At 34.3% G+C, this 25691-nt stretch overlaps 2 protein-coding genes, 1 long non-coding RNA gene and 1 pseudogene across 3 annotated transcripts; 3 read left to right on the top strand and 1 right to left on the bottom strand.

The window, feature by feature from the left end:
- The first annotated feature begins 164 nt into the window (after positions 1-164).
- Positions 165-1502, top strand: LOC118761172. The gene is made up of 4 exons (XR_004997191.1): positions 165-360; positions 393-744; positions 811-1139; positions 1172-1502. It is a non-coding gene; the product is annotated as an uncharacterized LOC118761172 (long non-coding RNA).
- A 1174-nt stretch (positions 1503-2676) lies between these two features.
- LOC115228254 lies at positions 2677-6451 on the bottom strand (annotated as a pseudogene).
- Positions 6452-8030: 1579 nt separating this feature from the next.
- On the top strand, positions 8031-10584 carry LOC115228253 (synaptosomal-associated protein 25-like). Its single transcript, XM_029798884.1, has 6 exons — positions 8031-8057; positions 9839-9880; positions 9912-9960; positions 10029-10146; positions 10343-10487; positions 10519-10584. The coding sequence occupies exons 1-6, from the start codon at positions 8031-8033 to the stop codon at positions 10582-10584; spliced, it is 447 nt and encodes a 148-aa protein (XP_029654744.1).
- A 7260-nt stretch (positions 10585-17844) lies between these two features.
- LOC115228252 (serine/threonine-protein kinase pakH-like) lies at positions 17845-25147 on the top strand. The gene is made up of 5 exons (XM_029798883.2): positions 17845-17946; positions 19132-19224; positions 21089-21277; positions 24123-24320; positions 24723-25147. Exons 1-5 carry the CDS (start codon positions 17845-17847, stop codon positions 24933-24935), a joined length of 795 nt encoding a protein of 264 aa, XP_029654743.2. The 3' UTR covers positions 24936-25147.
- Positions 25148-25691: the final 544 nt, after the last annotated feature.

Below are 25691 nucleotides of genomic sequence, written 5' to 3'. Positions count from 1 at the left end.
CTCAGTATATTTCCTGGATTACATTTTTAATAGTATCGGACCTTCCGATTCGAAAGTAATTGAAAAATCCTATGTCGCTAACCTCGAAAGACAGTTGCATTTTTACGAACTAGAAATAAAATATTTGTGACCAATATTTCAATAATTTTACAAAATAGAAAGGAAAAGGCCGAACTTTCGGCACCAAAGTTTGACATTAATGAAATGGCTAATAAAATAAATGTTTTGTATTTTGTTAACTCAAGGCCTTACAAACCGAAAGTGAAAATTTGTCAAAAACTTTAAAAACCAATTCGGAGACTCACGCTTCCCTTGAAATGGAAAAACAGAAAAACGAAGAAATATTAAAAGAAACCAAAGGTGAAAAAACTTGAATAAATTTTCATTTTTAGAAGAAAAAAAACGCATGTTGATAAAAATAAGTGACCTTGAATCACAAATCATGTCGATGACAGAGCACGGGCAGTGCAGGGATGCAGAATTTGAGTCGTTAAAAATAGACTTGGAAAACGAATTTGAAAAAGAACAGGAGATGCAGGATACAATTAAGGATCTTTCCGAGAAAGTTTGATGCTTTATCTATTTAAGGTTAAATTATATGAAGATGAAATCAAACAACAACAAAAAAATATTGATTCAAAAAATGAAAAAATAAAAATGAATGAAGCCAGATTACAGCAATATGAAGACATGGAGGAAAACCATGACTCTAGTTTTAAAAATAAACAAATAGAGTCTCTGCGGGTTTAATTAATTAAATTTAATATAAATTTGTTTTTTTATATAATAAATTTGATAATATTATTATAGATGGAGATTAAAACACTGAGAGAAGATCTGATAAAAGCAAATCTTGAAATTGAGAAAAGAAATGACTGCGAAGAAAAACTGATGAATAACTGCAATTCAATAATTCGCGAAAAAGTAGAAATAACCCAACAACTTTTTGAACTGAATCAACAAATTATTCACGTTAGTTTAACCACTTGATTTTGCAGGATAAGGAAACTAATCAATCATGTACAAATGTTCAAAAAACATGTTCAGACAATAAAATTCAAGAACTGATAGCACAAATCGACGAACTAAAAAATAACAATTCGATACAAATCAAAAATTGTGAAGAATTAAACAAAAAAGTTACTTAGAAATAAAATAGACAGAATTATAGTTCGCAAACTCAGAAAAGAAAATAAAAAAGAAGGATTTGAACCTCAAAACTCAGAAAAACCACGTGAAAGAACTTGGGAATTTGATAAACAGTCTCGAAAACACACTCTCCACTTTAAGGAGGGACAAAACCCTTTTATGTGAGAATGTGAGAGATCTGCAGTCTGAGGTTGGACATTAAATTGATTCAGGTGTCTCTGAAATCTGAAAAGATTAAAGAGATGCAAGAACAAATTAACAAATTAGAGAATGAAGTTAATTCTAAGCAAAATGATGTTCTAAAATCACACAAACTTAAAGAATTGGCATATTTGGCTAATAAATTAAAGGAGTTGTCGTACGAATAACTACTAACATAAATTAATAAATATTTGCTATGAAATTTATAGCATTTCTAAACATTTCACGGTGCAGGTTCGATCCAAAATATCCAAAAAATAACTATTATATACTGCAGTGAAAAGTTAGTGGTTCTCAATTGAGGTCTGCTGAAGACAGATCATTAAACAATATTTAATAGTTAATTAAATCAACTATAGTTTGCATATTATCACTAAGTATTGAGCTTTGTTTCTTTCTGTTATCCCGAGCCTAGTTCAAAGCCCAGTTAATACTTGTAGATCTTTAATTTTATTTATTAATTATAAAAATCAGCAAATAATATCTTTTCGGAATGAATAGGAAAATCACAGCTACATGAAAAATAATTAACAAAAGCAATGAAAATAAAAACCATTAGAGTATAACACATTTACGGATTAAAGATTAAAAATTATAACCATCAAATTAGAAGAGTAACATATTTTATTTAAAAATAAGCGTCACTAGGAGTCTCGGCTGACATTAAAATTTAAACAAGTTAAATAGAATACATTTTTAACGTGATTATAATTCACATTCCTATCATTGCGAAGCATAAATTGCAATTTGCTGTGATTAAAAGTTGCAATTTTATCGACACAAGCGATTACGTAGAGTAGAAGAAGAACAAGAGGAATGATTTCTATGATTATGCATTGTCCAAGTAGCAGTTTCATGAACTGTTTGAAGAATACGGCATCGAATAATTGAGGAATAATTTTATTTTTCTTATAAATTTAAATCGAAATATAGTGAACAAAACCAAAAATTAGATTCTTGATAATTTTAATTGTAATACACGATCTGCTTTCCTCCTTATAAGCAAGTCTAAACAGAATATAGGCATTCTCTCAGAGGAAACCAGGTCCCTTCTTATAAACGAATCGTCCTATACGATAGCTAAAAAAGCAGAAGTTTAATAATAAACAGTTTTCAGCATCAATAAAATGATATCCAAAATGGCAGCAAATATAATCCTTCACCTTTTGAAAATGAATTACAATCACAAATTCAATCTCATAGACTTGTAAATTCTTATCGAACTTGACTAAATAATAAAAATTATCCTTAGTAAGAAAAAAGAACAAGGAAATAACAAATTACATGAATTTGGTGACTAGTTGGATCTTTTAGCTTTATTTTCTGTCACCGAATCATTCCCACTCGCATTACCATTATACTGTCTTTTTTCACTCTAAAAACAATAAATAATACATTTCCCACTTTTAAAGAACTGACCCTTTCTCGCTCTTCTTCCTCAATCTCCTTCTCAATAAACGTGATCAGGAAATTACATCGCCTCTGCAACTCAGTGGCAGTTCGCGATTTAATGAACCAATCAAAACGAAACTGAGGATCTTGCCTAATTTCCCGCCTTATTTCATCATATAAATTTTCTTTATCAAGTCCCAGTCGATGTGCAGTGCAAATCAAAAAACGATCTTCATCGTCGGTGTACTGCTTTCCCCGGTTGGGCCCATAGGCGACGATCAACTGATACATCGGGTTGTCGTATTTGCTCATTTTAATATCCAATGCTCGCCGGGCACTGACTCGTTTGATTATCCTCGCCTCCCCTTTCTCGATCTGCGACATTATTCGTTCGCAGTCCTGCAACTCGCTACAACGGTCCCAAAACACTTCCGAGTATTGTTTTACCTACACTACGACATTCCCAACAACCTCTTCCAATGTCTTTCCCTCAATCTCAGTGCATATATTCTCAATATCTGATCTCCCAAATTTCTCCGATGCTCGAATGAACTGATTAAAGTCCTTTTTCGACCAATTGGGGAAACCCTAGGAATACAGCCAATTATAAACTTGTTGTAATAGTTCTTCCTTCTCTGCGATCTCTGCTTCGGTCAAACCCTCGGCGTTGTCAATTTTGCTCTGTTCGTTGTTCATTTCAGTCAAATTGTCCCCAACGTCCGACAATTGAATCTGAAAATTCGCTCACAACATGCCAACTTTGATGTTCGCCATTTTGCGTGCATGATTATATTCTTGGTCAAATAACTCAAACAAACGCGGAGGAAAAACTGAAAGTCATGCAAATTGGGCTGTTTGGGACAACGGAATGTCTGAAATGACAAATTCGTCGATTACCTTATTCTTACTCTCGTTCTTGTTTATCTCGCGGTAGTAATTGTCGAGTGTCGAACTCCCCTTCCTCTCCCGCTTGGGCAATTCAATCCAATGATAATTCGAGATTGGCGTCTTTGCCAACCCGCGGTAATCCAATCCTTCGAAGTGGTAACAACTCCCTTGTTTGTCGTGGTCCATTGAAAAGCCTCGAAGATTATCCTCGGAGAAACCCTCCAATTGTTGGTCAAATTCAATGTTCTGAGTAGTTTTACTCTCCAAACCTTCTTTTTGGACTTTTCAATGATCGAATCTATTCCATCGTCGGTAATTTCGCTGTCCTTCGAAGCAAAGACATATTCGGCTCCGTGTCTGATCATACTCAACATCTCCGCTTTGCTCATTTTAGTATTCGCCTGGTCCACCAACCGTCCTAAATATAAACAAGACAAAACAAGCCTTGCTGAATCACCAAATGATCAAGTCTTAGTTTCATTTTGGCCCGTTCTAGAATCCTCTCCTCTACAGTGTGTTCCACCACAAACCGAAATACTCTCACTTGCTTGGTTTGCCCAATCCTGTGGGCTCGATCCTGTCAAATCAGTCAAATGAGGACTACCATTGCCTGCAGGTCGATCTGAGGATTCCAGTCCGAGTCATAAATAATGACCACATCAGCAGTCGCCAAATTGATTCCCAATCCTCCAGCACGTGTGCTCAACATGAATATAAACTTGGAACTTCCCGGAGCATTAAAGTTGTTAATATGTTCCTAAAATGTGTCACATCCACTAAACTTGTCTCAGAGAGTGTGCTGTCTGTCCGTCCAGTCGACAATACTCGTATTCCTTCCACACACAATAATCCTCGATTATGTCCAGCATGCGAGTCATTTGACTAAATATCAGAACCCTCGAATCTACAAATATCCACAAAAAATCACTTTCTTCCTTCAACCGAGCCAGGAGTTTATCCAACAAGACCATTTTGCCCGAATTATCAACCAAATGTTTGTCCGTAGTATAGGGAGGACCTGTCGGCACATTAAACACACAAAAAACCAGGTTCGGCTCCATCAAAGAGATATGGGTGGTTAGTACACTTACGTAATTGCATTAAAATATTGAGTAATCGAATATGCTCTGTTTTACCCATACTGTTGAGCACGTCAATGTCCTTTGTCAGTATTTTGGTGTACCTACACGTTTTATTGACCAACAAACCATTCCCGCTGCATTTTACTGAGTCCAACGTATATATTCAACTCAATTTTGGGCAAAAGTTCCTTTTCCACTTCAGACTTGATCCTCCGCAACAAAAACGGTTTCAAAATCTCGAATTAACTTAAAAACCCAACAGAGTGGAGTCTGGTCACCAACGATTCGTCCTCAAAACACACAGTGGCGTTGAACATGTCGTCAAACTCCTCCGCCGAATGAAAAACGTTGGGAAGAAGAAAGTTGAGCAATGCCCACAACTCGTGCAAATTATTCTGCAGAGGAGTCCCAGTAAGCAGAAGACGATGGTCTGATCTGAATTCTCTGATCACTCCCGATAACTGATTTATTGGGCAAACATGACCTTAGAACGTTCATTTTTTATTCGATGTGCCTCGTCGATCACGATATAGGCCCAACTAAACCTTTTCAGTGCCCCCTTTTCCTTAATGCAGATTTCGTACGAAGTCAAACACACATTCCAATCTGTCGAATCTAAAATGTCGTTGTTGATCACATCTTTCTACAAAATATTAACCAAATTCAAAAACCCGGTGATTTTTGTCTCCAATGAGGGAGACTACCTTCAACGACGGACACCAACGACTGAATTCGTTGGCCCAGTTCGTCATTGTCGACTTTGGGCAGATTACAAGATATTTCTTGGTCTCTTTTAAAAAGCAGTGGACATATCCCAGCAAGGAAATTGACTGTAAAGTCTTCCCCAAACCCTGATCAAGTCATTTTTGATGAACCGACCATTTCATCAGCTAAAATCCCACTGATTGATCTCGTGTGAAGAGAAATGAGCCAATTTAACCCTCGGATTTGATAATCTCTGAGTTTTCCGCTTTCAATGTCTAAAATGTGTTAAAAATGGGTCACATGAAGGGGTCTCGTCGAATCTGACAAAATTTCCGTTTGTTTGTGTCTGTTCGTAAATAAGTTCTTCGTCCTCCTCCTTTTCAGTTCTACGATGTCGATTACTAGGAATAAGATGATTGTGAGAAATACTCTCCGGAATCTCGTTTATTTATTTTCTCAGATTCAGGAACGTCTGACTCCTTGCAGGGGTCTAAAAGCGAATGCATTTGAGCATAGGCCTCGGTCTGTTTGAGCAGGGTTTCCAGTTTTTGTTGCTTTGCCTTGTCCATTTGTGTGTTTAAAAACTAATAAAAATATATTTACAAAATATTTGGATATATAAATTACGGAAAATATTACATAGCTACTAACAAGAGAGACACGCACTGAAATTATTGGATTTTCATTAATTTTGTTTCTCAGCCAAAAATATTATTAAAAATAGGTTTAAATAAACTAAAAAAATTTAATTAATTATACCAAATTATAAACTAACAAATTTTAGTTAACTACATCAACTAATTTTATAAATATCGCAAGAACTAAAAAACCAATAAATAAAACAAATAAAATCAATTTAAAAAATCATTAACAGAACTGTCAATCGAGGCATCGACGGAAGTGTTTTTACTCTTCTCCATCAGCTTGGCCCTCTGTTGGATTATAGCCTGTTCACGCAGCTTCTCCTGCCTTTCCCTCTCGTGCTGCAAAGAAATGGCTAATTCCACCACAACCTCCTCGTCCAGCTTCCGCATTTTTATTGCCTTTCGCTCCTCCTCCTGACACCGCTTCAAGCCTGTTCTTCCATTTCGATCTTCCGGGCCCTCTCAATGTGTGGGTCGGTCTGAGAAAGCAAATCCTTACAGAGCCTGCAATCTCAGCCGACATTTCTTACTGAAAGCCACTGTTGGCCTTCCTGGTCTCAGGCCTAGTTCGGTCCCCCGTTTTCCCGACAACGTGGAAGTACCTCAGAGACATTTGCAGGTTTTGAACGGCTTGTAGCACAGCCTTCAGATTAGCCTTGTCGTCTTTCAAAATTGTCATTGCAAATTTTTGCAGTGTCAATGCCAAGTCGAACATGAGGACCGTGTTGGAAGGCCGGATCAGGAGGGCCTACAAAATCGGGGATCTCTCCATACAGTCTGCAACACTTTGCTGCACTTGTCAAAGTCCCCGTTCTTGTACAAAGCCCTCGACAAGAACAAAGTCAAATCCAATTCAAGTTGGGCGGAAAACTTGAGAATATAGTTCTCATACTAGTACTGTAAGTATGCATATACGACCATTTGAATTGCGTTTTTATATTGTCGTTTCTCCATGTATATGTGAGCAATGTTCAGCCACACGTCGGGGAACTCGGCCGTGGCTTCTCTGACTTGAGCAAATATGTCACGTGCTTCATTCACGTGCCCCCTCGTGGCCAAAATGCAGCCTAATGTCCCCCATCAGTCCCCAACCTATTCCATTGGCTGCATAAATGTTGTTTTTGTCAATGTTGAGAATGTGGGTGTAAAAAGACAAGGCTCGGTCCTGACTTTTGGCTACTTTGACCTCATCCTTCGCGGAAATCCGCATCATTTCAAGCCAGATATTGCCCATGGCCACCACCGAATAGGCATCGTCTTTATTCGAAGACATTTGAAGGACATGTTCCAACTTATTCTGAGCCGGGCCCAACTCGTCTCTCGACATGCACAGATTGGAGAGCATTATCCAACCATCACAGTTTGTCTCCAAATACTCAAACTCCCACCACCTTATCAACCGAAAGAGCCTGTTTCAAGTAGTCCTCCGCCTCCAAAGTCTTACCCCTCCCATTATAAATACTGAACAGTCTGAAATAGCCTGCTAGTTCACATTCATTACCATACAGTCTATATATTTGGGGTGTTTGGCCAGTATTTGTGTGTATGTCTCTTCCGCTCTCTCACAGTCGTGGGTGGCCTCATACACTCGCCCAATGTTGTATTTGATCGTCACAGCAATCACGCTGTAATACACCTCGTCCTTCGACACTTCCTGGCCACAAGTCTCCAGGGCTGACTCAAAGTATTGCTGGACACATTCAGCAATCAAACAATCAACCTCGGCCTCTTCGAATCGACACAACTTGAAACAGAGGGCTCCAATGTTGTTGAGTATTTCCGGCGGCACTTGCACCTCCACGTTCTGCTCCAAAATTCGTGCGGCAGTCGTGTAGGCATTATAGGCTCTCTACACATGTTTTTAGAGTCCACCTGCGGATCAGAAAATTCCAGAATTTGGGACAACTCAATCCAGGCCTCCACGTCGTCGGGTTGGATTTCAGTCACCTTTCCGAGATATTCCTACACAATGTCACATTTGGAGACCTTCGCCTTGGTTCGGTCGGCTTTGTTGCTGGAAGTGGCGTAGAGACAGCCGAGAATCTTCAAGGTCTCGTAGTTGTCTGGACAAATATCAATTACTCGCTGGAAAGCATTGATAGCCTAAAATATAGCAAAGAAGTACATTTTGTCTGTCATTCCTCTCCAAATATATCTGACCCAGACCGTAGTAAGGCAAAATAAATGTTTGGGGGGACAGTTGAGTGCATTGGAAGTAAAATGTAAACGCCGACTCGTAATTTCCCTAAATTAGCAATATAAACAAATATACCAAGACGTGGTGATATCTGGCAATATGGTAGAGACTCTCCACCTTCATTTTTTCGTGGAATGAATTATTGAAGGCGTGGTGAGCTAAGGGCTTCACCTTCGCGTAGTCTTTTTTGTAGAAAAAGTGATTTGCTAAATGATTCAGAATCATCGGATCATCTGGATCAATTCCATAGGCAGCTGAAAGCAGTTCGATCCCATTTTTGATCGAAACCGACGTCTTGGTGTTCAGTTCGAGCAATGCCAGTCCCACCAGCGCCCCAGTGCACGTGCTATCCAGCCGAAGTGTCCTCCCAAAGGCCAGTCTAACGTACAAACACTCCTTCATATACCGAGCATTGTCGAACTTTCCCAATTTGGAGTAACACAGCCCAATTCCGAGTCGAATCGAGGCAGGGCCGTTGGGATTCGCCCTGAGTGCGTCACAATAATATTTTAAAGCCCGCTTGTACTCCTTCCGGCCAAAACAAATCCGAGCTTTAGCCAAAAGCGCGGGAATACACCTCGAGTCCTCAAATGTAGTGACAATGTGGGGTACCAGTGATAAAATAAAGTCAAATTGGTCCTCGGCCTGCTCGATTGTGCCGCCGTGGTGAAGATATAAATATGCCCGACCAAGGAGATGCATCTTGGACGTGTTATTGGTGGCTAACCTGGTCGTATGACATCATTCTGTCTGTTTTTGAGTAAAGACACGTCGCTTTCTCGAAATATTCACTTTTTTGGGCCTCATTTCGTGTTTGGTGGGCTTTTCTTGTGTAGAATATTGCTAGGCTGTCCAAAATGTGCATTAAGTCGAGTTCAGAGCCTTCGTAGTTCGAATCGCAGTATTCCTCGCTTGAGGTTAATATAGATTCGAAGCCAGCGTGGTCCCCAGAGCGGTAATATGATAACTTTAGATTGATAGTTTATATTGTACTGCTAGTTCGAGGGCAGAATAGAGTGGAATGTTTTCATTCTCCATTATGTTTAGTATTTCGGTGTATTCTGGTAGGTTTTTGACATCAATTTCAATAAGCTATTTTTATTTTTAAAGAATTACCTCGTCTGTTCCTCTGATACGAAGTTCGATAACATCAGACATTTGGGAAATAAGTTTATACTATTTTATAAATTTAAATTTTTTTATAAAATGATTATTTAATATTATATTTTAATATATTTTAATTGAAAAGGTTTTTTGATGAAAAAATAATTGGGTTCATATTTTTAATTTTTTTGTTTATTTTTTATCGAATATAAATTGAATAAATACTATCTTTTTTAAATTGAATTAATAAAAATATTATTTTTATTTCTTCTAATAATCATAAAATATATTATACTCAGCAAACCAAATTTTCTAAAACAATACATTTTTAATGAAATACAAATAAAATGAATCGGTCATCTAGTAATTCGTTTGATCCATTGTCTGCTGAAGGAAACGAATCTCCTCAAAGTTTTAACAGACAAATAGATGATGTTATCGAAAGTGTATAATTTATTTTAATCAGCACATTTCAGAGCCTTCAAAGCACTCGTCGAATGGTGGAAAACTCCAACAAAGTACCGAAAATATCCAATTTTTTAAATATAGAGCAAAGATGCAGGAATTCGAACTTTAGTCATGCTTGATGAGCAGGGAGGTATGCTATAGGCAATTGATTGATTGCTAATTAAAAATAAATATGTTTACGTATATTCTGCAAAATAGAACAATTGGACAAAATTGAGGAAAACATGCAACGCGTTAACCGTGGCATAGAAGATGCTGAAAAAAATCTTGAAGGGCTGGAAAAATGCTGCGGACTTTTTGTACTTCCATGGAAAAAGTTTAGCCAAAATGCTTCTTTAAAAAAGGAAGAAGAAATTTTCTAAAAATCCCGAATACAACGACATCTGGAAAAAAAACGACGATGGGATTCAAGGCACAGATGCGATCAGAATTACAGGAAATACTTCTAAAATTGGCGGGAACGACTCTGGGTATATCACGCGGTTTAAAACATGTCGAATAATCTTATACAGTCTTACAAACGACCAACGGGAGACCCAAATGGAAGAAAACATTGGTGAAGTGATGGGCGTCATGACCAATCTGCGAAACATGGCGATCGACATTGGGGCAGAATTCAAATCACAAAACAAGCAAATCACAAGAATAAATAATATGGTTATCTTTTGTTTTGTTTTGAATTTTTTAGGCAATTTCAAACGAAGCACGCGTTGAGTTGGCAAATAAAAGAGCCAATAAAATACTCAAAAATTGAACCAATAATTATTGTCACAAGGTTTCATTTTGGACAGGTTTTCATTTTGGACCATGAGAAAAAAATCAATAGAAAAATTTTTATTCCACTAAAACTATAATTAGTTATGTTAAAAATTATACTTTTGTATAGTTTTTTTTTTCTTTATTTTCATTTTAGTTTTTTTAAAAATAGAGTATGCAAAACCAAACCAATCAACAATTTTGATTAATTACAAAGAACAAACCGTTCTCGTTACGATATTTATTAAAAATTGGTCTTTTCCGTCTTAAAAAATTAAAAACTAAATATAATTTCTATTAATTATAAAATTTTAAAATATAGAACCCTAAGACATTTAATTTTCATCATAGCCCTACACCCAAATCACTAATTCTAACAACCCTAATTTTTAATTTAATTTTAAAAACCCTATTTTAATAGTTTTGTCCGAACCTAAAAAATTTAATTTTATTATAAAAATCTTAATCTAAACTAACAAAATTTCAACCCTAACCCTGAACATTTTCTCTCCGTAAACCTAAACATTTTAACCTTAACTTAAAAAAAGTTTTTAACCCTAGAACCTAACATTTTAGCCTTAACCTAAACAAATTTTACAACCCTAACCACAAAATTTTTCTCCTAACCCTACATTTTAACTTACCCTAAACAAAATTTTTAAACCCTAAACATTTTCTCCTTAAACCCTAACATTTTAACCTAACCCTTAACAAAAGTTTAACCCTAACCCTAACATTTTAACCTTAATCGAAGATTTTCAGAACGTTTTTTGGACGCAGTAAATTTTAGGCTTAACAACTTCGATCACGCCAAAATGATTTTCATTATGTAATAGCTTTAAATTCAATATTTAGCTTACTTTGATATTTTTAAGCTTAAGTTCTCTCTCTTCCGAACAAAAAAAACGAATATTTTTGTTATTCTTTACAAAATAGGCCTTTTCGTCAACAAAATTAAAAAAAAATTGCGATTTTTAAGGCGCTACTTTTCTCTTTTGTCCATATTGGAATCATTAATATACTATTCTTAATATACACTGATTATTTTCATTCTTCTCTTGTTAATCCACTAGAACCCATATGCACGCGTTAATTAATTAAATAAATATTAAGGTTTTTTATTAATTTATATTATTATCTTTTTTTTTAGTGGGAAATTTAAAAAAAAATTTTTTATTATAATCTGAGCATGTCGTCCAAATAAAACCTGGTCCAAAATAAAACCGGTCACAATTATTATTTTCAAATTCTTGTTTTACTATTAAATTTATCATTCTTTGTATTTAAAAGTAATTTGAATACCCAGAAATAAGGTAGAGTGGAGTGAACATTTAGACAAAGACATCCCTAGACATTCAAATTATGCATTTCGTTGAAACTGATTCGATATTTTCTCATATATTTGGAAAATGTGGGCATCATAAAATTTATTATAGTATAAAATGTAAATACAACTATTAAAATTAATTAAATGGACAAGTAATTGTCATTAATAAATGTGACCGGTTTTAAGTGAGCCCAGGTTGACAACGAGCCGTTGCCGTTAAACGTTGAAACGAATCACCGCAAAAATCGATAATCTAATTAACCGTGCAGGACAGCAACAGGTAAAATAATAACAAGAGATGAAGAAAAAAAATTTTTATTTAAAAAGAGGTTGTTAGTAGAGGATAGATAAGGACCTTAGACATTCCTGCCTTTTCAGTCCCTTACACACGCTCACCTCTCAGCCGCAAACAATAACTTACCGCCTTACCTGCCACCCAGACATTATCATCTACTCAGGGAGGACTTTGAAGGACAATTCCTGGGTGTCCGAGAGCTCTTTTCGCCATCCTAAGCCATGGGTTAGCCCAGGGGTCTCCAAACCCCGGCCCGCCATGTGATTTAATCCGGCCCGGCTGTTGTAAATATCTTTTTGTGGCATCCGGCCCGCTTGTTGTTATTAACTTATATTACTTATTTAATAGTTAATAATATTTTTTGAATATATCAAATACGTAATTAAATTAAATAAATATATTTTTGCTTTTTTTGCTTTGTTGTTGGCGTTGTAATTATCGGTTAACTTTATAACTCTTATAATTATCCATTTATTTAAAATTCTTAAACTATTAATATATTTAGAGTCTAAACATGAATATTTTATGTAAAAATAAACGAAAAATTGACACTGAGTGCCGTTTGAAAATTTGAATCACTTTGTCGAATTTTATTATCTCAACAAATAATGTTCAAAAGAAAATCTAATGAAAATGAATCAATTACTATGGTAAGCTATAAAATAGCTTATCTCTTGGCTAAAAATGGAAAGCCTTTTTCTGATGGAGTGTTAATAAAAGAATGTATAAGGCAAACAGTAGAAGAGTTATACCCGGAAAAAGAAAATGTATTTAAAAATATAAGTCTTGGAGCAAATACGATTGCACGACGAATCGAGGATATTGGTTGCAACTTATTCGGACAAATTGCAACAAAGAAAACTTATTTAAAGAATTACATGAGACTATTTCAGAATATAAACTGCAGTAAAATAAATTACATTGTGTAACTATCGATGGAGGAAAGAATATGTCAGGAATAAAGCACGGTTTGGTAGGAAAGATCATAAAAGCTTGCAATTCTGATGGAGTTCCGTCGCCCATGTTTCTTCATTGCATTATTCATCAACAGGCTCTAATTTAGTAAATAATCAATAGGCACCATGTGGGAAATATGTGGACATGTCTTGCGTTTTAAAGCCCCTTATTTCTATGGCCAATTTTGTTTGATCTCATGGATTTAACCGTCGAGAGTTTCGTGAATTTCTTAAAGAATGTGAATGCGAATTTACAGACTTACTTTATTATACGGAAATTCGATGGTTTAGTTGCGGGAAAATTCTTTTACGATTTTTTCAAATAAGAAAGGAATTAGATTTGTTTCTCACAAAGAAAAACCGAAATAACCACTTTGGTTAGACATAGAATGGCTTTGTAGATTGGCTTTTTGCGTGGACATTACAGGCCATATGAATGAATTAAATCTCAAATCGCAAGGTTAATTTATTATATTTTAGTTTTGAAGGTGAATATGCTTTTATTTGTGATTTATTCACACATGTCAAGTGCTTTTTGGAAAACAAGTCAGTTGGAACTTCCAATCGGATATGGAAACGCTCAGGAGGCACTTAATGCCTACCGAAAAAGGACTTCTAGAACTCTGACTCTGGGACATCGTCGTCTCAGTCCGATCATTGTGGGCAGGATCAAACCTTTCAGAAGGATCTCCCTCGCTTGAATCGGGGATCACGGGGGATTATAATTAACTGGCTTACCCTGGTACTTTGGTCAATAAAGTATTTTAAAGTATTTTTTTAATAATGTTTTAGATTTATTAATACTTCTTCTATAGTGTTTATCCTTAAATTTTATATTCAAAATAGAACGCTGTTTTTACATTCTTGTTTGATATCTAAGATGTCTTCTCGCTCAAATAAGAAAAGTCGTCATTATCAAAACGAATATTTAAAATATGGGTATATTCAAAGTACTGAAGATACAAAACAGCCTTATTATCTTATTTGTCAATGTTCTTTCTCAAATGAGGCGATGAAGCCATCACGATTACAGGATCATTTAAAACGCAAGCACCCAGATAAAATGTCAAAGCCGATTGAATATTTTCAAACTTTAAAATACAATTTTAAAAATAAGAAAACGATCAAGTCGTTACTCACAAAGCCATGATAATTATTTCACATTTATTTATATGTAGTTGTGGATGCGCAGATCGCTTTTTATAAAATTGCTGAAATTCAAGGGTCTCACTAATAATTTTTAATAAAAATTCAATTTTTACATTTGATTTATTGTTTTATATTTTGATTTTTGAGTTATATACATAAAACAACTAATTAAGGGACAATGCACAAAAATTTTTAAATTGTATGCTGACAAGGGGCGATAAAATATCTAAGGGGCGATGAACAACAAAAGCTTGAGAATGCCTGATTTAGAGAACGGCGGAATTTTTCACAATTGTCACAGGTTTTTTTAAAATTAAAATTGTACACTAAAATATTTATTAAAACACTCAAATATACATTTTTGCTCAACTTTATTTCACTTTTTCCCCAAGTGAAAAACTAACCCTAACCGTAACCTTAACCCTAAATGATCTTCCAATGAAAATTAAATCAAAAAATTATTGTTTATTAAAAAGTTAGCCTCCAGGTTCCGCCTCTTACCTGTCACATTGTCGGTTCTAGCTCTTCGAAAAACTTTGCCTCCGATTTTAAAAACATAAGCGTCATTTTAACAGATGTTTTTCTGAGCATTTTTTGTTCCGCCACATCAGAGTACTGGACAGCCTTTGTTCTTGTACTATTGGTGGAAAACCATGTCCAAGCCATGTAGTCCTCTACGTCATTTTTTTCATCCACGTTTGATGAATCCAATTTTGTGAATAAAAGATTAAGTTCTTCGCTATAGTGTATGTTTGTCGACTAATCGGCATTTTCTCCAAACATAATTCTGAACGGTGCAAACGACGTGGTCGAATTAAAATAGGATGACTTGTTCAAGGCTAAATTAACATTTTTCAAGATAAAATGTAACCCGTTGCCCATACGTATCAGCCGCACATGTCACATATTACTCTTGCAAATAAAATCGTCTCTGCCAATCAGCTATGTGGTTTCTATAGTATAAGTCAAGAAAACCGAAATTTTTTTTGAATCATCATAGAGATTTCTTATTGATTTATAAGTCAAGCGGAATTTTAAGGGAAAATGAATTATCATTAACAAATTCAGTAAAATGATTTTTGACAACCAAGGGTAAATTTTTTAAAATATATTAAAATAATAATATTTTTAAGCCAGGTGTCCATTTATTCGCGTGTCCATTTATCCGACTGTGACAAACTATATTTCAAAACACATTTTCCAAAAAATCATTCGATTTCAGCAGGTTTCATCAAAAAATTAATTAAAAAATAATAGGACGTGGCTAATTAACAAAATTTATTGAATAATATTAACAATGATTTATGTGACTAATTAAATTTTTTAACAATAAAGAAAATTTTAATTCACATTTTGGATATCATCAAAAGAGATATTTCAATCAGAAAAAATAGAAATTTAATTTACAAGTAATAATAATGATTAGTGTATTATATTGACTGCGCAATAATTTCATCATAAAATATAGATTATTAATATTATTGATATTTGATTAGTAAAAATAAAATTTAATGTTCTGAACATAAAACCTATAGCCACAATAAGAAAACTCGTGATACAATTTATTTTTTTATAATTTAAAAAAGTTAAAATTTAAGCTGAACTCCTGTACTTTGATCCGATCAGTTCTCTAACAAGCAACAAACCCTATCAAAAATCAGTCAGAATCTTACAATAAATATCAAAAGACAAGCATTCAGGACAATAAAAAGTGTTAAATTGTCTGCAATATATTCCTTGATAACAATATAACATCCCTATAATAATAATATTTCCAATAAATCACTTTTCTGAATAAAAGTTTAGATTCAAAGTGACACTTTAAATGTCCCAAACAGCATGAATTTGGAATTGAGTTGTTATTCCAATCAGAAAAATTCGTGGCTCCACAACATTGCAACTATAATGATATATAATACTTACTATGCCTTGCACAAAGTCAATCGAGTATTTATAGGATCCTCCAGAATGATACAAATCAATTTCTGAATGGATTATTTTAAATATTTTGTCTGAAATGATAGTTTTATACATCGTTTGGACCAAAGAGCAGATGATTGTAATGCAGAGAGAACAGCTAAGAAACGAAATATACTAAATATTTTTTAATACGAAAATGAGAACTGGATAAAACAAAGCTCGGGAACATGAGTGGTACATAATTCCAAGGACAGTCGTTAACACAAACACTAATCCAACTGCAATCATTACGAAAAAAATAATGATGAAGGGTTTATCCATCAGGAATGAATTGGCAGATCTATGGAAGAAATAAAGATATTTTATCCATTGAATAAGAATAAAAACACCCGATGTCTAGTTTGTATTATATATTATATACTAATATTATAAAATATGAAAGTATGTAATGAGACCAAGAAAGAGACATTTCTTTTAATCGTATTTACGGCGTTAAGCCTATATTTATATACACAAAATTTTTCGTTAATTCAAACTTTTATAACATATTATAAAATGATTTGATATAATAATAAATTCTAAAATATATTTTTTATTTTACAGGTAAACTTTTATTAAACAAATTAGCAAAAAATCAAACCATGAAAGCTATCTGAAACGTGAAACCCTTCCGAAAACAAATGATGTGAGGTCAGCGACGGAGGCTAATGCTGATCGGCACTGACAGTTCCTTTTTCCTTGGTTTCTTCATTCGATTAGTTAGCTGTGACTGTTTGTGCTGTGTTTGCTAAGCAAATTTGGGGGTTAATAAATAATAATGCCATATACGGTATGTGGGATATACCACAAAAATGTACACAAAAAAATGTTTTTTCTTTGTCAATTATCGCTAATTTTAAAGATTTAAAACTAGTTTCTAAATCATAATCTTTTTAATTTTGCAAAAAAATAATTAAAAGTCAAAATACTTCATATTTTATGAGTAAAAACGTAAAATACTAAAATTTATTAAGTGATGCCATGACTTTTTGGGCCCACTGTATATTTAACTAATTATACAAATAAGAAACTGTTATTTACTAGAAGTTAACAAAGCCATCTATCCGAAGTGGACCCCGCCAACATAATTGACGTTCCGTTGCCTCTCACGATAGCAACGGAGATCAACTGGAGAAGCCACCGGGTCTCACGTGTGTCGTGGCTTTTTAATGTGGCTAAGCGTCCAAGCTTCTTTAGGAAGCGAAGCGATTTCCCATTTATTCCTCCAGTTGTCTCGACCACAATCGGACAGAACACGAATCGATCTCGCAGCGCTTCATATTTTCTCTCCTTTGCCCTCATTGTTTTTTCCGCGGCATACAGTCTGTCCACTGCGCTCCCGGCAATGTTGGACGGGCAGAGAGTGTCCACACAGATTGCGTCCCAGACTAGGGGTTTCCCCTCTTTAAATGGGAAAATTGTGATCCCATCAGGACGTTTTCCATCTCCTCGGTCAAGCCCGACCGGTTCCAGTACAGCTGGGTATTCTGCAGACTCCAGGGCTCGCTTGACAATTTCGTTGATCGCCTTGTGTCTTGGAAATCGTCCTGCACTTCTTCGCCAAGAGAGAGCATGGTGTCCATAACAATCGACGGTGGCCCCACACCGGCATTTGTGAGTCTGGCAAATCTCCAGTCCAAGTCTGGTGCTGATGCGGACAGTATCGTCGTCAAGGTGGGTTCCGACACTATCAACGGGAAGTGCATTGATCCAAGCTCCACTCGATTCGCATCTTCCAGTCACTAGACAGGCACGTCTGTGTTGGCTTGATTGGTTCAGAAGCCTCTCGTATTTATCCTCGCAGATGGTCTTGTAACGATTTTTCTGCTCAGGCATCATCCCTCTCAAATGCTCCATGTCTGTGATTTCAGATGATTTAGTTTGGAGTTGGAGAATCATCCTGATCAGCAGTTGGCTAGAGTCCAAAGAGGATAGATATGCGGGGCAAGCCAGATCATTCGGAGAAGTGATTCCCAGTCCGCCCAGGTAAACGGGTAGGGTCGCTTGGTCCCATCCTTGGTCGTCGAATTTCACATTCGTAATGCGTTCAATTGTGGTCCGAAAGAGACAATCGATATTGTCGAGCTGTTGCGTTTTCAGGTAGCAGGGTGCACCCCGAAGAACGTAATTTAGTTTCTGTGCTGACAAGGCGTTTTTTAGCAGGAATAGGGAGGTACAGTGAAACCTCTCGAATCCGCTGCTTCTCGAATCCGCCGCTTCTCGAATCCGCTTGTTTTAATCAAAAATTTGAAATTTCCTATGAATGATTCTTGAATCCGCTTGTTTCTCGAATCCGCTTCTCAAGTATTATGAAAAATAATTTTTTTATCTAATTGTAAGTTAAATTAATTAACATTTTAAAATTCTCATTACACGTTAAATTGTATTTTTCTGATGCGTCGCTGTGTTAGACTTTCTATAAACGAAAAAATTTCTATACTACGTTATATTTCTGACAACCCATTCGTTTCTGCATCTCAAATTTCCAGGATTTTTTCTTCACGGTTAAAAAAGAAAATTTCTCCTAGAACTATAAACGACCTTAAATCAAAATCGGACCTTTTGAATAGAACTGACATCAAAAAATTAAACATACGAGAATTCCAAAACTCAAATTTAATGAAATTGATGTAGCGATGATAACATGGATAACTTAATGGAATCTAGTGGAGCAATTTTAACTTAATCTAGTGGAGCAATAAATGATATAATCGAAAAGGTCTTATAGTGAATTTGTTGATTACGGATATACTGAAAATGAAGAGCTAATCAAATTTTTAGACAAATCTGAACAAGCTGGTACATTACAGTCAAAAAAAGTTCAATCAGTTAGTGATTTTATTTAATAATTATACTTAGGAAACAATTATTGAAGAGGAATCAAATGAGAAAAAAGTTGATCTCTCAGAAGCCTTCAGAGCTCTAGAGATTATTAAAACTTATGCTTCTCAGGTAAATGCAGATATAGATGATCATGAAATATTATGCGAATTGGGGAAATGTTAAGAAAATCAATTAAAAAAATAAAATTTCTGATTTTTTTGAATATAAATAATTTTATGTATTCAGTCATTTGTATATAAAAAGAAATACTTAATCTATATTGTAAGTTCATATTTCAACTATAAAATATTATTTAAATTGCCTCTCGAATCCGCCGATTTCTCGAATCCGCCGATTTTTTGGTCGGTCCCAAAATCGGCGGATTCGAGAGGTTTTACTGTATGTGCGTCTGGCAACTCCAAACGTCTGAAAGTTGTTTTTAGTTGATGTTCTTTTGTTATTAAAGTGTTACTGATTCCTGCATCAGTGAGTGAACATCCAAGTATTTCTAGTTGTTCTGGTTTGGTTTCCGTGGCTTTAGGGATGATCTCTCTGAATGTTTCAAGAATCAGGTCCCATTTAGGCTGCGGGAATCAAAAATTGATAACTTCGCACTTATTGGTGTTCAGGCATAGGGATTCCAATTGGGCTATCAGATTTTTTAGGCAATCTAGCACATCCTTTGGCTGGCCGCCCATTGTGCAATCATCCAAATACCATACCCTCAGAGGAGTCGAACAATATTTGGTGACACGGGCAATTCCCAGGCTAAACAAGGCAGGGCTCAATGGGTCTCCTTGTTGGACACCAGAAAACGATGGGATGTGATATTGGCCGTGCACCAGATGGTTTTCCATAAGAGCTATGAATATAGCTGTACACTGATGGGTAATGTGTGAGGCAATCCTCCAGAATTGTATCACGTCGTATCGAGTTGAAGGCGTTTTTAATGTCGATTTAGACGATTACAAAAAGAGTGTCCTCGTTCTTTTCGGTGAATGTTCGGACAGCATGGACTGCCGCCTCACAACCCCCCGGTGAACCGACCCCAATTTGGGCTGGTTGTAATTGTGTAATCAACGTAGGCAGGATTGCTCTGCCAACAAGCTTTTGAAATGTATAGTTGAATAAATACTTGCTTGTGCTGAATAAAGAGAGCCAGACGGGTTAAAGCATGCCAGGGGAATTAAAAAGACCGAGTCTCCCCCACGACCTCAGAAAATGGCCATGTAGGAATCTAGAAATTTAAAGAAATAAATACTATGTTATCTAATAATTTATTTTGATTAAAAAATCATATCTAAATGTTACATTTAAATTGTGCGTTCTTGTTGTTGTGCTTATTTCATAAATGTTAAAAAATCTATCAAAAATATATTTCTTTCCTATGCGGTTTAGCAGTCCATCCCAACGATGGGCTCAACTCTTTGAAATGGACGATCTGCAGGTGTTCAAAAAAAACATTGAAAATCAAAATAAAAAGAAAGCCCGATTTAATCAGATTCGTAAAAATCGGAGCCTTCTTTTATTTTTTGGATTAATATCCTTTATTTTTGCCAATGGTACTGTCAATAAAACATTCCTAGCTTCATATTCCTACTACAAGTATAAAAAATCAGATGTTTTAATGAGAATTATCATGTCTAAGGATAGTCCAGATTCGTCAGATTCGGCCTATTTTGACGAGGATGACTAATGTTTACATTGATTTTGTTTTTTGTGGAACTAATATGTCATTTTTTATCAAATTTTATATTCTTATATTATTAAAATATTTTTTATATATATTAAATATATTTTTAATTTTTTTATAATAAATTATTATTAATGTCTGTTAGGTTTTTGTCTTATGTGGTACTCCTATATTTTCTTTAACAAAACAACCTAGAAGTTAAAAAACCGATTTCTTGATAAAAATTCCAATATTTGCAATGTCATATGTCACAAAAATGTAATAAATAATTCTTTGAATAACAATGTACTTAAACTAAAGAATGATATTTACATCCTCAACCACACATTTTGGACAATTCAGAACAAGAAAGCTTCCAAAGTTTGTTATATCAGTATTATCCACAAGTTTAAGCATCAGGCCAATTTTACTGATAATTCTCTTTATAGAAAATTTGCAAACGACAATCTAGCTTTAAATCTGGCCTATATGTGGTTAGATTTGTTTGATGTAATTTTGTAGGCTTTGGTACAGAAAAATCGCAAAATGCGCTATGATGGGCTTAATACTTATTTTTATTAGAAATAAAAACTTTTTTTGGATGAGAAAAAATTAATTTCATTAATAAAATGATTTTTATTAAGTTTTTTGAATTTTGTTCATTTTGTGTCAACACATGGACTTGAGTCTAGTCACTAGACGGATGTTATTAATACAAATAAAATAATCAAATGTTTTCTGAAATACTTAAAAAAATTAAAACTAGTTGAAAGAGTCATAATTTGGTTTGAGCTAAAAAATGTAGCTTTGGTCTTGGAGATGAGGACTTGTGTTCCATCGGTAATCTTAAAGTAGGCAAATCGACGCTGTTTCGACTAATTTTTGTATTTTGTGTGGCTGAATTTTTGTATTACTTGGATATTCAGTCTATCCTGAAGACGTACTATAACTACATTGCCAATAAGATCAAGCGCAAGACGCTAGAGGAAATAAGAAAACTTTAATATTAAGAATGAGTTTACTTCTTACTTCTGACTTTAATCCATTCGTGGATGAGACGAGAGAACAAATTGGCAGAATTTGATAATTACTAATTTGTTGTTTTGTTTATGACTTTTATTTCCTAATTTGCGTGACAGGCCAGCATCCTGACAGCGAAAAAATCCAAATCAGTCTAATTAGAGTGGAATTATCCTTTCGGATATTTACAAATGAGAGAGTAGACGAAAGAAATAGTCAATTTGGTCATTCGCCAACAAAAAATTTTGCTTTGTCATGACAACAATTAAAAAATAGGTAAGAAATGAAAGTAGTTAAAAAATGAAATTATTGGACTTTTAATCAAAGCAAGATATTTTTTGAACAAATGAAATCAACCCTCGTTAATCCGAAAAATTCAAATCGACTTTCCCTACGGATTTCGGATTACTTTTCATCTTTGTTAATATATTGTGATAAATTAAAGTACTGCAAAATAAAGAATGTCTTTTCTAGTTTTTTGCAGTTAACGTTTTTGACCTGCAAACACGAATTAAAAAAATACGATTTAACATACGATTACGAAACCTAAAACAATCACAAAGGAAACAAATCTCTTGGTCTTTGGATGAAGTAAAACATTTAAGAGTATTTATGAAATATTTGGATACATTAAAATCACTTACAACCGTGTTCGAGTTCGTTGATGAATGTAAAGAATCCATAATGAAGCACATTGACCACAAAGAATAACTGGGGACATTCGGATTATTGACTTGTCCATCTTTTATGTTAAAAATGTTAATTATATCAAAGACATGTGATATTTTTTTCTGCATCGTCTTGGAATCGGTCACAGGTGTACAAGTTTTAAATATCTTGGGCAAAATTTGTAAAAAGAAGAGAAATTTTGATTTGGTTAAAAAGTGCTGATCTCCGCCAATGAAAGCTGTTGATAATTAAAAATGTAAGTCTCTCACTCAAAATAATTTCAAGGAATATATTTTAAAATACACGGAGTAAGATGCTTGAAAACTAATACTGGGAAGATTGTCCATCCATAATGAGGGCTCAAAATAAAATCAAAAAATTGTTTTTTTCAAATTTTTTTATTGGAACGTTGAAGAGATCGCATTTCATTAGAAGAATATTCCATACAGTTATGTATTTTTTTTTGGTTTTTTTTGAACGAAGAATCAAGGACTGCGTATTTGCTGGCCGTCATTCTCTTAGGACCTGAAAAACCAAAGTTGCGGATGAAAAATAAATTGATAATTTTATAATTTACAAAAAATGACATTAATTTCATATTTTGAATACTTTTCACATTCTTGTTATTAGTTTTCTGAATTTACAGCTAAAAAAGTAGCTTGAGTTTTGGAGATGAGGACTTGTGTTCCATCGGTAATTTTAAAGCTCCTTTGACTGAAGGTTTAGATCAGGATCTGGAGAGTCGTGAGTTCGAATCCGAAGAAGGCTAATTTTTCAGCTGGGGTCAATTTTCGTTATCGTTCCCTTGCCCGCAAGGCAACGAGTACTTCTGACACGACACAGTTGAAAAATGGGGATCTCTTACCTTCCTTCCGGTCTTAGCGTGGTGTTATGGGTCCACCATGTCAGTTGGAACTTCCAATCGGATATGGAAACGCTCAGGAGCTACCGAAAAAGGACTTCTAGAACTCTGACCTTGGGACATTTTCGTCTCAGTCCGATTATTGTGAGGAGGCTCGAACCTTTCAGAAGGATCTCCTTCGCTTGCAAAATGATCTCCTTCGCATACATTTAGTCAGCGAGAGGCGCTGGACTGCACTTTCTCGGAGGTCTACAATGCCAGAGAAGAGAATGAAGAAGAGATGGAGGTGCGTGGAATGCTATCCTCTGCTCACTTTGAAGGGTATGGACTTAGTGAGAAAATTACTTAGTTGATTAGTTTTTTTATTAATAAAGGATTAAATATTAGTTTTTTGAAATTAAATTTTTCTAAGATATCTAACTAATATTATTGAGATGCAATAGGGTTGCTTTTTGTTATTTATTATTACTCAAATTACTAAAAATATTAATTTAATAACTTAAATTGTGTTAAAATTTATTTTCTTTTCTAAAAAAATACCCCGTTTTTTCATTATAAAATATTTGTTGTTGGATAAAATATGAGTTTTTATGTTTTTTTAAAGTTAATATAAATTGGGTATTTTAAAAAATCGATTTGGGGTTAACCGCACTAGTTAAATTTAATTATTGTTTTGCCATTTTAAATTTTGATTTATAATTTTGACATTTAAAAGGAATTTTTATTTCGTTAAGAAATTATTTTTTAAGATTTTGCCGCAAAAAATCTCATTTTCGTATTATGAATCCTCAAAAAAAATATCAGTTAGAAGAATTATTAGGAAAAGGTGCCTACGCCACTGTCTATCGAGCTGTCGATATAAATTCAAAAAAGAATGTAGCAATTAAAATTGTCGACCTGAATTTTGCCGAAACAAAAATCGAATGCATTCAAGGAGAAATAAATGCATTGCTGGAATGTAAATGTCCAAATATAATTTCATATCACGAATCTATTCTCAGGGTGAGTAATTAGCTGTAACCTCAAGAACTCGAAATTGTGGATTGTTATGGAATATATGCAAGTCGGCACTCTTTCTCAACTTATAAAAATGAGGACATTCAAGGAATATGAAATTTGCGTTTTTTGTAAGGAAATTGCATGCGGTTTGGAGTATCTTCACAATTGTGGGTGGGTTCATCGAGATATCAAATGTTTTAATCATTTTAATTTGTACTTTTAAGCTGCAAATATTCTTGTATCATCGAATGCAGAAATTAAATTAACAGATTTTGGATTTAGTAGATCTTTTAATAACACTCGAAATAAATTTAACACATTCGTGGGAACTCCGCTTTGGATGGCCCCAGAAATCATTAAAGAATCAGAATATGGCTATAAAGTAGTGTGATCTAATAAATCTAGGTTGATATATGGAGTTTAGGAATTATGTGCATTGAGATGGCGTTGGGCAAACCACCTTTTTCTGATATTCCCGTTATGAAAGCCTTGTTTCTTATCACGGTCAGCCATCCGCCAAAATTGCCTACTGAACGTTTTTCGGCTCAAATTCAGCAGTTTGTAGACCTCTGTTTGAACAGAAATCCAAATGATGTCATGTTGATGATAATTTTGTAGAGACCGACGGCTTCAAATTTACTTCGGCATTGTTTTTTGAAAAAAAGTAAAAAAAAATCTGCAATCGTTCAACTTATCGAACAATTTATGTCACAAAAAAATAAAAAAATGTATTTCAATTTAAATGTAACGAAGAAATGATTTTCAAGACAACGACAATTTGGAAATGACTCAGGCAGGAGAAAAAGCTTCATTATTCAAATTCGACTTTTCGGCACAAAAAAATAACATTTTAAACGAAAACGACAAAGAACCTAAAAATATAATTTTTGAAAAGGATAATACAATCAATAAACAAATTGAAAAAAATATTTTTGAAAATTTGGAAAACGATTCAAATAATAAAATTGAAAAAATTGTTTTACTAAAAAACAATGAAATCAAAAAAGTTTATAAAGAAAAGGATTATATTATTAAAAATAAATATTTTTTGGAATTAAAAAACACGGTATTTTTGTTTCAATTTTGTAGTTAGAAAACCATATATCTAATGACAATCAATTATTGATCCAATCATTTTCAAACAGTTTGAATCGATGCGCAAATAAAAATTTTAATTTTTTCCACAAACTATCTATGAATATTGTTCATAAAATATTTCCAAATGAAAAAATACAACTTTGTACAAAATTATAGTTACTGTTAAAGATAATCTTTATAAAACGATAAGTACATTTTATATTAAATAAATGATTTTATTTTTAATGGATTTTTGTACTTGAACTTCAATTTGCTAGCCATATTTTGAAGTTCGGT

Source organism: Octopus sinensis, unplaced genomic scaffold, assembly GCF_006345805.1.
Source record: "Octopus sinensis unplaced genomic scaffold, ASM634580v1 Contig10079, whole genome shotgun sequence".
Lineage (NCBI taxonomy): Eukaryota > Metazoa > Mollusca > Cephalopoda > Octopoda > Octopodidae > Octopus > Octopus sinensis.
This window is presented reverse-complemented; position numbering and strand designations above follow the sequence as displayed.

Bases quoted from the DNA above. Each gene is read 5' to 3' on its own strand.
- LOC115228252 (XM_029798883.2), top strand. From the start codon at position 17,845: ATGGTGTCCATAACAATCGACGGTGGCCCCACACCGGCATTTGTGAGT. The intron at 17,947-19,131 runs GTGGGTTCCGAC...AATTATACTTAG, and splicing joins CGGACAGTATCGTCGTCAAG to GAAACAATTATTGAAGAGGA. The intron at 24,321-24,722 runs GTGAGTAATTAG...TAATAAATCTAG, and splicing joins ATCACGAATCTATTCTCAGG to GTTGATATATGGAGTTTAGG.
- LOC115228253 (XM_029798884.1), top strand. From the start codon at position 8,031: ATGTCACATTTGGAGACCTTCGCCTTG. The intron at 9,881-9,911 runs GTACCGAAAATA...TTTTAAATATAG, and splicing joins TGGTGGAAAACTCCAACAAA to AGCAAAGATGCAGGAATTCG. The intron at 9,961-10,028 runs GTATGCTATAGG...TCTGCAAAATAG, and splicing joins CATGCTTGATGAGCAGGGAG to AACAATTGGACAAAATTGAG.